This window comes from Xiphias gladius, chromosome 21 (assembly GCF_016859285.1).
Source record: "Xiphias gladius isolate SHS-SW01 ecotype Sanya breed wild chromosome 21, ASM1685928v1, whole genome shotgun sequence".
Classification (NCBI taxonomy): domain Eukaryota; kingdom Metazoa; phylum Chordata; class Actinopteri; order Istiophoriformes; family Xiphiidae; genus Xiphias; species Xiphias gladius.
This window is the reverse complement of record NC_053420.1, coordinates 31,528,189-31,541,944: the sequence shown is the minus strand read 5'-3', so window position 1 is coordinate 31,541,944 and position 13,756 is coordinate 31,528,189. Positions and strand designations below refer to the sequence as shown.

At 35.9% G+C, this 13,756-nt stretch overlaps 1 protein-coding gene across 2 annotated transcripts in view; it reads left to right on the top strand.

Moving 5' to 3' along the window:
• nampt2 (nicotinamide phosphoribosyltransferase 2) overlaps nucleotides 1–12,177 on the top strand; it is a 33,932-nt gene extending 21,755 nt beyond the window's left edge. For both annotated transcript variants that reach the window (XM_040159453.1, XM_040159452.1), the window contains 4 exons: nucleotides 2,903–3,022; nucleotides 4,556–4,696; nucleotides 5,972–6,097; nucleotides 7,709–12,177. In XM_040159453.1, coding sequence (XP_040015387.1) covers nucleotides 2,903–3,022; nucleotides 4,556–4,696; nucleotides 5,972–6,097; nucleotides 7,709–7,870 — 549 coding nt within the window. In that variant the 3' untranslated portion in view covers nucleotides 7,871–12,177. The remainder of the gene's footprint in view (nucleotides 1–2,902; nucleotides 3,023–4,555; nucleotides 4,697–5,971; nucleotides 6,098–7,708) is intronic.
• Nucleotides 12,178–13,756: the final 1,579 nt, after the last annotated feature.

Here is a 13,756-nt window from a genome sequence, read left to right as displayed (position 1 = left end):
TTTGGAGATGAGTTCATCTTTTGCTCTTTCAACTATTCACAGTAACAGAAATTTTGACCAGGGGTGCCCAAACTTTTTCATGCCACTGTATTTTTCTCCACTAAAAGTGTTTATGCAGCAAAAACCATAAGACCTAAAAACATGAAACTTCATGACATAGTCCCAAATTCCCCTCACTACTCAGGCTCCAAAATATGAGGTACTGTACCCATATGTGGCGCTGTAATAATCAAATTTGCGTTTTGGCTCATAGAACAGCGTGGCCTAGAGTCAAAATTCTTTCATATCAATCTCTCAAGTCATCTGCATCTTTGTCCCGTTGGTGTACTACTCTAAAAAGGTCACATTTTGCAACTTTTTCTCCATTATCTTAAATACCTTCCTTCAACATCTTGTTACCTACCTTTGGACCAATCATTACAAAACTTGACCAAGACTTTCTATGGACTTTGCTGATCTTAACTTGTTAAAGAAATTTCAGTACGTCAATCCGTTTTGATGATACAAGCCAATGAATAAGTACAGTAGATGTATTATATCACACCAATGCAAGGTCTGATTTTCACAAAACTTAACTTTAGGTCTTTATGACATTCTGTGGACAATCCCAAAGTTTCATACAACTAGACTTTTAGGCCTATAACTAATAATTGCTTGTTTATTCCATTGAGAAATTATCAGAAAAGGTTCAAATTTGGTGCAGTGACTCATAGCATAACGTTAAATTAAATATAACTTAATGGGGCTGCCAGCAGCCGATCAAAATTCAGCAGCTTGTAATTTCCACAGTTAACCTCCAATCAAAATGAAAACTGGTATGTAGGTTTATGATTTCATTAAGAAGGAGTGTACAAAAACCTTGGAGCAAACAGCCTCAAGGTGGCACTACAACAAAGACATTTACATTTAAACCTGTATCTCAGAAAGGATTTGACCTAATTCTAAATTCTTTTTTGTCTTTGTTTGTATCATAAATTTAATTTTTGCAAGTTAATCTTCCTACCTTTTCAATCCTTCTGAAACACCTAGTTTTATCAACTCGTTCGAGACTGTTTGTTAGATTCTTCTTAAATTCAGTGTGAATCATCTACAGACCATGCTTACCAAAAGCTATTCAAGAAAATTTGAGACATGAAACCATTCAAGAAATACACAAATGCATCATAAAAGAATTGCTTGGACTGAGAAAATGAGCTGCGAAAACTTATTTCTGTAACCTAAGAGTCTTTGTGCAGATGTGGGTTGACCCAAATATGCAACAGAAAAATTTATCAAAAATTACTCAGTAGTTACTCGGCATTACTGTTAGAATTTTTTTTCACCCAGCTTTATGAGAGACCATCCATCTGTCACTAGTCGTGTCTCTATATAATTGTCAAGCGCATTGTGGAGCGAATAAACTAGGCTGGGTAGTGTCAGCAGAAGTTGCTGGTATAGGGTATGTTAAGCATGGTTGTAATAAACAAAGTAGAAAAAGTAGGGGTCAAAAACCAGAAAAAAAAAAAGTTGTTTGCCAACCGCCAAAAGACCTTTAAGAAGAAGAAACAAAACAAGACAACTGGGCCATCTACTAGAGAAAATGGAGAGAGAGCTTTTTTTCATTGGGCCAGGTTGTAATTATTCTTTCATGTTAGATAGGATTGGCCATGTTTCATGCTGTCCTGACACGGGAAGATGCCAGAAACAGCTTCTTCTTCTTCTCCTTCTCCTTCTCTTTCTTCTACTTCTTTTTCTCCTCTTTCTCCGCCTTCTTCTTCTTCGTCTTCTTCTTCTCTAGAAGCGGAAACATAATTGATGTGAGTTAAATTTTCGTAATGTCAGAACAAATTCGGAAAAGGTTTTTTCCAGCTCACATTAAGCACATTAACTTTGTCGAAAAAGGCAAAAACCACCTCAAGCAAGCATAAAAACTTTTTTGCGCAACTCAGGAAGTTTTTTCTAATATTACCGTTTCCGTTTCTTTTCTAATGTGATACTTCAAAATGTGCATAAAAACATGCTGTGATGGATTAGTTTTGAATTTCTCATTAAATAGCGATTTTAATTTACATTTTTATGTTATTAAAATAAATCCATATTTACGCGACCCCCCCCCGGTCAGTGAACTACTATTTCCGTTGAGAATAATCCGTGATTTTTGTCAGTATCTGCTCTTTCATCTAATAACACAGTTTGACACCAGAAAAATGACACGACATGCAAAAAAGATCACGTTGCTTCTTAGATGTATCATGTATTTTGCTAGAAAAAGAAGATAAAAAATTAAGTAAAAAACTAAAGTCTGTCATCTCCATGTCTTGGACACTAACAAAATGAGGTGGTCCTATTCACAGTCATCCTCTTTATCCCCTAAGATATACCCCAGGAAAACAAGCTGTATCCAGTGACCTCAGAAGACTAACATACTGAATATTTTACTCTTGTATGTTTTACTCTGAATGTTCCACTCTTCATGTACAAATTATACATAAAATGTTCTAAGAACTGAACTTCTAAAAGTCTCTTTGACTTGTCACACTTATTGTTAGTGGATAAGATATTTTAGGTAGTTTACCAAGTTGACTCAACCTATTCATTTTTTTAGATTAATTTTGGTGGTGGCAGATAGTGAAATTTAGGACAAGGGAGTGGCAGTTAGGGTGGTTATGGATATAAGGTTTTGTCTCACCGGTGCTTGTTTCATTGATTTGATAGGTACTGAATCCTCAGCAAATACATCAGAAACAACATCCATGACTTAAAGCTGTAGAAATGCTCAAAACACTGGTTCTGAATAGTGGCCTTAAAGTACATTTCTGAAATTTATGTTCAGACTGCACCTAGTTAACATATGCAGCTGACACCTACATGTATAAATCAAACTCCAAAATAAAATCATTCAAATGCCATGGTTGTTTTATAGGTCATCAAGATTTTAGAAGAGTGTTTTGGCTGTTCTCTGAACTCTGTTGGATTTAAACTTCTGCCTTCTTACCTGCGAATTATTCAAGGAGACGGCATTGACCTCAGCTCAGTGGATGAGGTAAGAACAAGTTTGCTTGTTGTACTAGTTTTATCTTAGCTATTCTTTATACATCTTATTTAGTATGTTATATTTTTGTATTCTCTCCTGTTACAGATTCAGTTTTCCTGATTTTATCCTTACTTCTGCTATTAGAAATGTCTTCACTGCCTTTCTGTCACTAGCACAGTGCCATTCTACTGTCTTACCCGACTAAAATTAAAGGGAAATTCAAGCCCCTATTGTGTGGGCAGGAGTCACAGTGATATCAAATACATTAACTACACCAATTTTTAGTGGGCTTTTCCAAAAAAAAAATGTAATGCATCAGAAAAGTTTTAAAATGCTACAATCGCACAGAAATTCTACTAATAGGGACTTTAAGTTTTTTCAAAGTTGGTTTTATTTTTGTAGTTTTTGCTATCAATCCTGTTGGTTATGAAGTGCTGAGATTTGGCAGTGCGATGACACTGGTAGCCATACCTTTACTGTAGAGACGACCAAGCAGTTGAACAATCAGACAAGTTTTTGAATGAATATACCCAGTTTTCTAACCTAGTGGTTATCTGATTTTAAGCGATATTCTGAATGCGTTTATTAATAAATGTTAAAAAAAATAATAATAATGAATAATGAATGAATAAATGCATAAATTAATGCCTTGTTTGAGACTGTTTTATTTAGTTTTGTTTAGTTTCACCAGGTAGCACCTAAATATGTTATTCTATTTTTAATATGTTATTTTATTTTGTTTCCATAGCCATCTGGCAACCCGTGGAATTTATGGGGTCAGGACCTCCCGGTTGAACCACTGATCTAAATCACTTTTTGGAAGTGAATTTACGTAGTTCCTTCAGTTACTCTTTACAATATACACTTAACAACGGACAACTAGGGCTATTACAACATACTGACCTTTCTGTCATTTCCAAATAAATAACATGGAGAATTCCTTAGAACTGTGGACTTGGTAAAACCTGTCTGCTCACTAATGTGAAACTGTGACTCACAGTAACCATCCCCAGATCTCAGCAAAGAAGTTGATGGGTAAAATGAAACTCATAGGACTGACTGCGCAAACTATGACAATAAGACCCAGGTTGTAATGTATTTCCCTTTTAAAGATGCATTGAACGGTTTGCATTGTCATGCTGTAAGTTCGGTTCCAGGCCACTATGTCCAAATATTGGTGTGTTTGTCGTGGTCGGGAAACAATGATTAAAATCAATGTTTGCTTACCAGGGCAGCCTTATCCTTTAAAAACAGATTTGCAATTTTACTTGACTATAAGAAAGTCAGAGTCACACTCTCTTGCCTCAAAATATTTATAATTAGAAGTTTGTTTTTCCTGAAAAATGCTCTGAAATGTTTTTACTGTATATTTATTTCTTTTGTTTAACTGCCAGAACTAGGGTTCTTATACACGTGCGTTAAAGCTCTTACACTTGAGCTGACCTGAAGCAAATGGTTATTACTCTTCTTCAACACAAAATATAAATTCTGATGATGTGTGTCTTACTGTGTTTGAAGCTTTATTTTCTCTGTTTTCTGAAGATTCTTCAGAAGCTGAGTGATGAAGGCTGGAGTGCTGAGAACGTCTTCTTTGGATGTGGTAGCTCTTTGCTTCAGAAACTCAACAGAGATACACTCAGCTGTGCCTTCAAGTGCAGCTATGTGGAAACTAATGGCAAGGGGGTAAGTGGAAGGTTTCTGGCTTAATTTGGATGCTGTTTCACTGCCTTGGTTAACAGATTTTCAAATTTAATTTATTGAAGTGATTATCAACAGATTATTGTTGATAAAATTACCTTCCTGGTCAAATACTGTAGTTACCTTCATAGACTAAATAAAGGCAGCAACTTGGCCTCTAAGCTGGATCTTGCTTTTATAATTGGAACCATCATTCCTGTTGGTTCTGATAATATTTTACTTATCAGAGGGACTATTGAGGAGAGGATTACAAGGACTCAACACACACATACATCGGAAATCATCAGGACAAGCAACATGAGCAGTGTGGCAATCAGACAGGTTTAGACAAATCCACAGTTTAACCTAAAGGCAGAAGACAGCCCCCAAACACAGTCTGTCACGATCCTGTGTTGTAACGCAGTCGAACTTGCTAACTAAATTCATCCTGTTCATACTAGACATTGAAAGATCCCTTCCTGAAATGCTTCCAATGGAAGTGATGGGGGGACAAAATCCACAGTCTGTCTGTGCAAAAATGTCTGAGGTTAATATGAAGCTTGAGCAGTCTCAGTCAGACGAATCAGGTGAGTATTGTCTAAAGTTACGGACTTTTTATGAAATTCCCTCTTTGTGTTATTGATCCTCTGCTGCAGCTCAGCAGAGAACAACTGTTTGGGGAAACAAAAAGAGGGAATTGTACTAAAAAGACTGAAATTTTGAAAGTTACCCACTTGATGGCTTTGGAAAAACATTGAAATACATTTCTTCACAGAACAAAAACTTTGTATTTTGTCCCTCAATTGCTTCCATTGGAAGGATGTTAGGAATTTATCTATAAATGGACAATATGAACAGGAGGAATGACTGCAGCAAGCAAAACCTTTTTCAACGTACACATGGGCACCTAAGTATTATTTTAAGACAGACTTGAAAAAAATATGAACTTACCATTTAATTCTCATAAGGCTAACTTGATTCTTTGAGCACAGCTAACTGATTGTTAATATTGGTTGCAGTATCTTGAATAACAGCGGTTAGCATCTGCCTAAATGCAGTTTTACGAACTTTGAAAGAACTTAGATTTGAAACTTGGTCTTCTGTCAGACCTAATGAAGTAGACTTTGCAGAGCTGCATCCTGGTTCAACTGTTATTGTGCTTTCTTGTCTTTGTCATGGGCACTGCAATCCTCACAGAAAGTGGCTTTAAATTTGCTCATGATTATGTGAGCCAAATGATTCCAATTAGTTGTGTTCAAACTAGTTTTATGTCTCCTCCAGATGGACGTGTACAAGCAGCCGGTGACTGACCCATCCAAGGGGTCAAAGAGGGGTCGATTATCACTGAGGAGAAACTCTGATGGCTTCTTAGAGACAGTAGAGAGAGGAGCAGGGAAGCCTGAGGAGGTTAGTCCCAGCATTTCATCTTTAAGTCTCATCTCAGAGACTTAAGATGTTATCACATACTATATATTTTTTGAAGTTTATTTTAGTATGACGATAATGTGGTTGATAGGTAAAAACTGATCATTCAAAAATGATGTAAGTAGCTCATTATTTTCTATACTGGTCAAACTGTTTATTAACAAGTCATCATCTTATTGACATTAGGTTTAGGTTTTCTTCTTTAGTAGATTACACCTAAGAGGGTGTCAACTTGGTTACTTAAATTTGTCATGTGCTTATGGTTCATGCTTTTTCTTAAGTATATAAATTTATCGTTTTCATAAATATTCAACATTATTACTGATGTTTTTTCTTCAACACACCTTACCTTTAATTATGAGAAATATAATATTCATTTCTGCCTAGTTACAGGGCAGTCCAGCACACCTACAGAGCAGCCGCCCCACACTGACCTCATATAACAGCCTGCATTAGTCTCATGTTTTACCTGTAAGACTCACGTTTTACAGTATCTTCTTTGTTCATCATCTGTGATGTGATAATATAAGATATCTTCACAGTCAAAGAGATAAAAATTGTGTGGCCTGATCACAGTTCGGTTTTAAAATCCTAGTGCAGCAAACAACATCTCTCTTGATTGGCTGTTGACAATTCTGTCAGCTGAAGAGTCAGTCACACTGGACGGCAGGACAGGAGGTTGTACCAGCATCTCGTGCAAAAGTACTTTAGCCAACTTCACAAATATTCAGCAGTGGAGCTAAGAGTTTGGCTCTGCTCTGCCTTGCTCAGCCCTCTGTTTCCATCAAAGTTAGTTTTGTAGTTTGGTCATTTGGAAACAGGACTTACAGCCTACTGTGCTGTTATCCTGCATTACTTTGGTTACAATGATGCAGCTAAAGAAAGGGCAAAAGGCGGGTCGGCTTGGGGGGTTACTCCACAGATGATTCAAATCATCGATGTGCAGGGAGCTGGCCTAGTCAAAAGTTTTACACACCGATCAGCCACAACATTAAAACCATTACCGGTTATAATGAAAATATATATATATATATATATATATATATATATGTATATGTATATATGTATATATATATATATATATATATGTATATATATATATATATGTATATATATATATATATATATGTATATGTATATATGTATATATATATATATATATATATATATGTATATGTATATATGTATATATGTATATATGCGCGCACACACAGGCCATTCTACTGAATTGGTGCAAACTGCTGTCCCACAAACAAAAACAATTTTAAAAAGCATTTAAGTATGCAAATCGTAGATGCTTAATAAGATCCTTCTTTTATCTATTGACACTCCAAATAATATTTAATTTATGGGGTACTTTAAATGGGAGATGGCTGTCCCTAATCCTAACCTCTTAATTTCAATTTATGAAAATGATTTTTCCATTGTTGTTGTTGTTGTTTTTTTAAATCATGAAGTTTTTTGTAAAAAATATTGTCCCGCATTTTCATGTCACTACCCGAATTCTTTCTCTGTCCCTCAGTTTGAATTTGTTAAATGATTTTACAATTACACCTCCTCCTGTACTGAATGATTTATCTGTGTGTTCTTCAGGACCTGCTGGTGACTGTTTTTGATAACGGCAACCTGTTGCAGGACTACTCCCTGGAGGAGATCAGGAAGAACGCTCGGCTGCGGGACGAGGAGCTGAATCCCATTCTACACAACCACGAACAAGAGCTGCTGCACAATCATATCATCAATGGGATTCATTAGATCAAGCACAAAGTCTCTCACCATGCATACAGTACTTCAGTGTTTAACAGGGTACACTGGAATGAAGATTGCAGGGTTTTAAAAAGGCACCTTTCTGAGTATAAACTGAACATGTTCAAGGGGAGTGAAAAGCTGTTTCTCATAGCAGTCACCACCAAGCACTCCCAGCACCACCACAACCCCCCCCCCCCCCAAAACCCCCACCCCTGCCATATCATCCTGAGGAGTCCATTGATAATAGGTAGATTAGCTTCTTTTATTTTCTCTTCTGGTCAAAAACTCAGCCAGCACAAAATACACTCCTTTGTCCTGGAATGGCCATGCCCAGAACTGAAGCTCAGGGTCAATTATGATAAGCTAAGTTAGTTTTTAATTTTTCCTTTTTTTTAATTTAAAGATAGACTTCCTGAATTTGCAGTTGCTATTAAACACTACAACAAAATTAGGGAGTATGTCTTTGAAGATATTTTCATTGCTGGTGTGTAATATCTGTGAATTGTCGTGCCAAAAATTACCTAAGCCTCCAAATATTCCAAGCTTCCATTTGATTTCTTTTTCTAAGTTTTCTGTTAGAGTAGAAAAATCTTTTATTCAGCTTTTTAAACACTAAAATTAACTATAACAAAATATGAATAGTAACTGTATTACTGATCATTGTAACAGTGGTACATCATCAGGTATGGGTTACACTGAGTGCTTAATACACAATATTTCACTTAAAGTCAGTGTCATCTCCCTTTATCAGCAGAGCAGTATATTGCTCCAGCTTAACTTGCTGCCACTTAGTTTACTTTTGTTTTTTGACAGGTTACCAGTCACATAGATTCATAACAGCTGGGTTTTCGTTTTCCTTGTGCAGATCCATAGTTAAGATCCAGCCTCTAACAATCATATAATTCTTCAGATTTCAGATATGAAAGGGAAACACAAACCATGAACAGTATATAAATTAAGATATTATAACACTGGCCAGTATTGCAAAATAAATAAAACAGACTGTGGTGTATACCAGTTTGGTCAAAAAAGCTAAATCTATGAAACCATACCTGTTGCTTCTGTGTCACGATTTCTGATGTCATTGACCCACAAAGCACACTCTATGGAAACCCAAAGTATTACATATTCAATAAATAAAAAAGACATTATGAAATAATTAATCATATGAATAACCAATAATTTGTAAAATTATAAGAAATTGAAAATCAAGTTATTATTATGAAATGCTATTTCATTGTACTTTTTTGTAATAAAAATTTTATTTGATATTTTAAAAGACCAATTTTATTTCATAATGGACCTTTTTATGACAGTGATAGTGTTAACAGCCCCTGCCTCATGTATCCTCTCTTAAGCTAGCAAGCTAAAACATTGCTACCAAATGTAGCCAGTTAGCTCCTGTTAGTTAGGGCAACAGCAATGTCAAAGTAGTTGTGAATCAACCAACTACAGATTGCTGCTGTAAATAAGAATTACACAGGCAGTAATTGCACCTCTTTTATTTTTTAAGCCTTCGCTTAACAAGGCTGCTAATACTACCAACCTAGCCAGTTTTTTGTTTTAGCTAGGCCAGCTTGTTAACTTAGATTATCAATCAGCATCGAAGCAAGGAGCCAGTGTTGGGAGTTTTAGCTAGCTCCTGGTGGCTTGAGCAACCACATAAATAAAAGGATATTTTTGTATCTGTGTGTGTTTACCATAATAATTTACAGCAGCAGTTAGGTAATGGATTCAGGATTAAGCTCTTGCCAGCAGGAAATAACTGGTTAATTCTGGTAGCAGTTGCTGAGCTTGCTTGCCAAAGAGACAGGGGTCATGTGATTGGCTGACTGGTGAGAGGTGGTGACAACACCACTGTCATGAAAAGTGACATTATGATAAAAAACTTGAAAAGGTGATTTTTTTTAATGAAAATAAAAAGTGATGAAATTTAATAACTAGAATGGGGCTCAGTAGAGCGCATACCTTCGCCAAAGCAAAAAATGCCTTCCAAACATCTTGCAATGTTAAGGAAAGTGATAAAATATTCCTGGATATGCCCCTTTAACCAGATCTGCAGTAAGATTTAGTGGATTCTTCCCTGGTCCATGCCTCATCCCTCCACAAAGTTTTTAGAAAATCTGTTCAGTATTTTTTGTGTAATCCTGTTGACAATAAACAAACTAAGAGGTCATTCAGATAGCAGAGACGTCTACCAAGGGCAATGTCAAACAACATACACCAGACTTCAGAGAAAAAAATTCAAATTCATATTAAATGATCTGGATCTGCCCCAAAATTTAATGTGTTCTTCCCTTGCCAATGCCCTCTCCCTCCACCAAGTTCGGTGCAAAGTCAGTACTTTTTGCGTAATCCTGTTGACAAACACACCAACAAAAAGACACGGGTAAAAACATAACCTCTTTAGTGGAGGTAATAATGAGCTGAGTTTTAATGATTTCTTAAAGGACTGCACAAGTTTTTGTTTCATTTATTTGTTTTACACTATTTATTCATATGACTGTTCATTTTATAATTGTTAAATTGATATTGAAAACTTTGGAAAACTTTCCATATATTCCTTAATTATTAAGTCTTCTGATAAATTCTGCTGATGTCCAGATTTTTAGTTTAATTCACTGGTTTCCGACTGTTATGGTTTGTGACCCTTTTAAGTGAAGGAGTGTCTACCTGGGACCCCTCACCACTGGTTCTGTGCATCTGTGAGCAGTTCATCCAAAGATTTTTAATCAAAGATTGAGGAGGTATTTTGACTAATTCAGTTTCCGTAAATCCAAGGAAATAGTGACTTTGAAGTATTCTCTGAACTGAAATTGATGAAGGTACAGACACATTCGCATTTTTCTGTTTCCATTTAAACACTACCAAAATTGTTAATGTCTTCTGTTTCAGCAAGATATAATAGGGCAAAGTATTTGTTTCTCCCGGAGAATTGCATAATTAAGGATGATATAACAATAACTGATGTACAAATTCAACAAACATGGTATCCTGAAATACTGAAATCTGCAGTGAACATGGCTCACGTAGTCATCGTCTACAGAGAAATAAAGGTATCTGTAGGCACCTATTGATAGTAGTAAGACACCACACTGTGCTGTAAGTGCTTGTTTGCTTTTTTTTGCCTTCTGACCTTTGGACTGGATTCCATTAAAACAGTGGTGCTGCTATAAAGGCACATTGCACCTCTCTCTCATCTGTTCACACGGAATTGATGCACCCTCTGTCATGTGTAATTTCAATGTGTTTAAAGGTGGCAAGATAATTCAGTATAATTCTTCAGTATCTTGAGTGATTACGACAAAATTCTGTTATTGAGGTGTAATGGCTTACGGTTCTCACACCTAAATAAATGGTATGTAAAATTGGCTTTTCTGGAGGTTTTGACCTTCTAAAACACATTATAAACATTTGAATTAGTTTAATGAATATAAAATAGTTTGGTCACGGGATTTTTAATATTTTAGTAATTAAGCTAACACCATTTTCATATTGAGATAATGCATCACTCATATTACATATAGTTGATTTGATGATACAGTGATGATGCTTCGGACTTTATCAGCAGGAAACTGGGCATGTCATCTTCAAACACAACTCAAACTTATTTCACAAGTTTTTTGTTGTCAACCTACAAAGTGATTTTTTTTATTTAAAATTTTTTGGTATCCTTTGCTGTTTGATACAGTTTGGATTTTGACTAATACTTTGTTTATTTTTGCAGATAAACATTAGAAGACAGACCGGGTATTAAATTGCCTTCACTAAATTTAAAGTTAGCATGTAATTGTTCACAGCTAAAATGACTGCATTATGTGGTAAAATATACTGCACTGGGGAAATTCCACAGCCATAGATGATAAAGATACTGGTGAAGAGAACGTAGGGGAAAACTTTTATTAAAAGTCAGGGGTGTTTTTTCATTTTTTTATCAACATTAAAGGAATTTTTTTTAAATTTACTGATATTCTCCTACAGATAAAGCCTCTGATGCATTCCACCACTTTTATGATGAAGCAATAAGTCTTAATGTGCCAGTGTTCACTCAACCTTCTTTATTTACAACCTCTACACAAGGGGCATTATTACCTCAATCAAAAACGTATAGATAGTTTAGCAAACACGCACACACACATATATATATATATAAATATATCAGCCACGACATCAAAACCAGTAACTCGTTTGAATGTTGTGGCTGATCGGTGTTTGTAAGTATATTTTGTAAATATCCTTTTCAAACTGATTTGCTTTTAACTGATCTGTACATTTTAAATGTTCTTCATATTTGATTTTTTTTTTTGTTTCAAAAACAGACCTTTTCTAATATTAAAAAAAAAACCTTAAACAGCTTCACACTGGGTTGTTACTTTGCTAAACTGCAAACCAACTACACTTGAAAAGCTGTCCATAACACTAGAGAGGGAGAGAATGTTACTACACTGAGTGACCAAAAAAATAGAACTCATACATGTGAGCACATCACGCAGAGGCTTACCACTCATCATTTTAAGAGTAACCAAACAGCAATGTTTCGCTGCCCTCTCTGGTTGAAAGTTTTAAAAGTTTGTTTCACCTCTGACCACAACTAGCATCACTGATGGGTGTGAATAGAAGTGTGCTCTGTTGCACCTGTGACTGCACCCAACAGTGATTTCATGGGGTCCTGGGGTACACCTGTACATCACTGCAGCAAGGTGAGACATAAACCAACCGGAGGTCAGCACGGGCAAGATTTTCATGGGGTGTTTAAAGTCTTAAAAGCTGCTGTGTATAGAGTAGAGACATTTCTGACTGTCTATTCCTAGTGATAGTATCAGAAAGACAGTGTGGCTGACAGGATTGTATCTTGCTACCATTTTAACTGGAATGGCAAAGAAAAGCTTATGCCATCAGAATAATTTGAAAGTTGCTTTAACAACATACTGTAAAATTTTTCCGCATAGCGGAGATTTAAATCAAAGTGAGGTATTCAGTGGTATTTTGACAGATGAGGAATTCTGCACATCATTTTTTACAGCCCTCTTAGAGAGTTGCCATGCACTGTTGGGGTTGTCTGATGGTCTCAGTAGTAAAGATCAAAATCTCAGCGCCAATGTAAGAAACCTAAAAAAACGTTTCTTGGCTGAATGATTCCTCAAGCAAATTGAGAAACTGCATGGCCTTAGCTTTACTTTGAATTTTAATCTAAATTGAAGTTCTTGTTAATTTCAGCTCTGTTTGTAGTTTTGGCACCGGGTGTTGGAAAAGACAGGAAAATATTAGCCCCACCCCATCAGTTAGCTAAGCCTAGCTTTTCTGTGATAAAGGGCGGGCCAGGTGAACAGATATATCCAGTCCAGTGCCTTTCTGTTTGAGCTAAAGTCAGTTTATTTAAGCCCCAAAAGGACAGTAATTTCACAGCTTAACTGTTACTTACATGTTTCCTATGGAAATGCGTTGCACCAGAGTGAGCTTTCTGTCATTCTTGCCTGTGTAAAAAAGGCTGAAGCTACAGTTTGTTACAACCTACCCATCTTACAATATATCATTTATTTTGCATTAAAAGTCACACTAAACAAAAGTTATAAGAAACCTTACCAGAAGCTGCTATTTTGCTATCATTCATTATTTGTTCACTAAACAATTTTTAACCCTTTTTACTAATCTTACCAAGTGCACCACCAGTAATGAATCCCTACCTTCAAATTTTCCATAAATTCACCCCTTTACCTGAAATACATTCAATTCTTGCCCTTTGTTTGTTGAATTTGCAAATGTCACTAAAGTGATTTTGGTTCTCTCCTATGTTAAGCAACGTTTGGAAACTAAGTCTCTACTAGACCCTTCCATGTATAAAGGTTGATTTGTTTGGTCTTGTATACAGTTGTTAAGGCTCTTGTGTAAAAA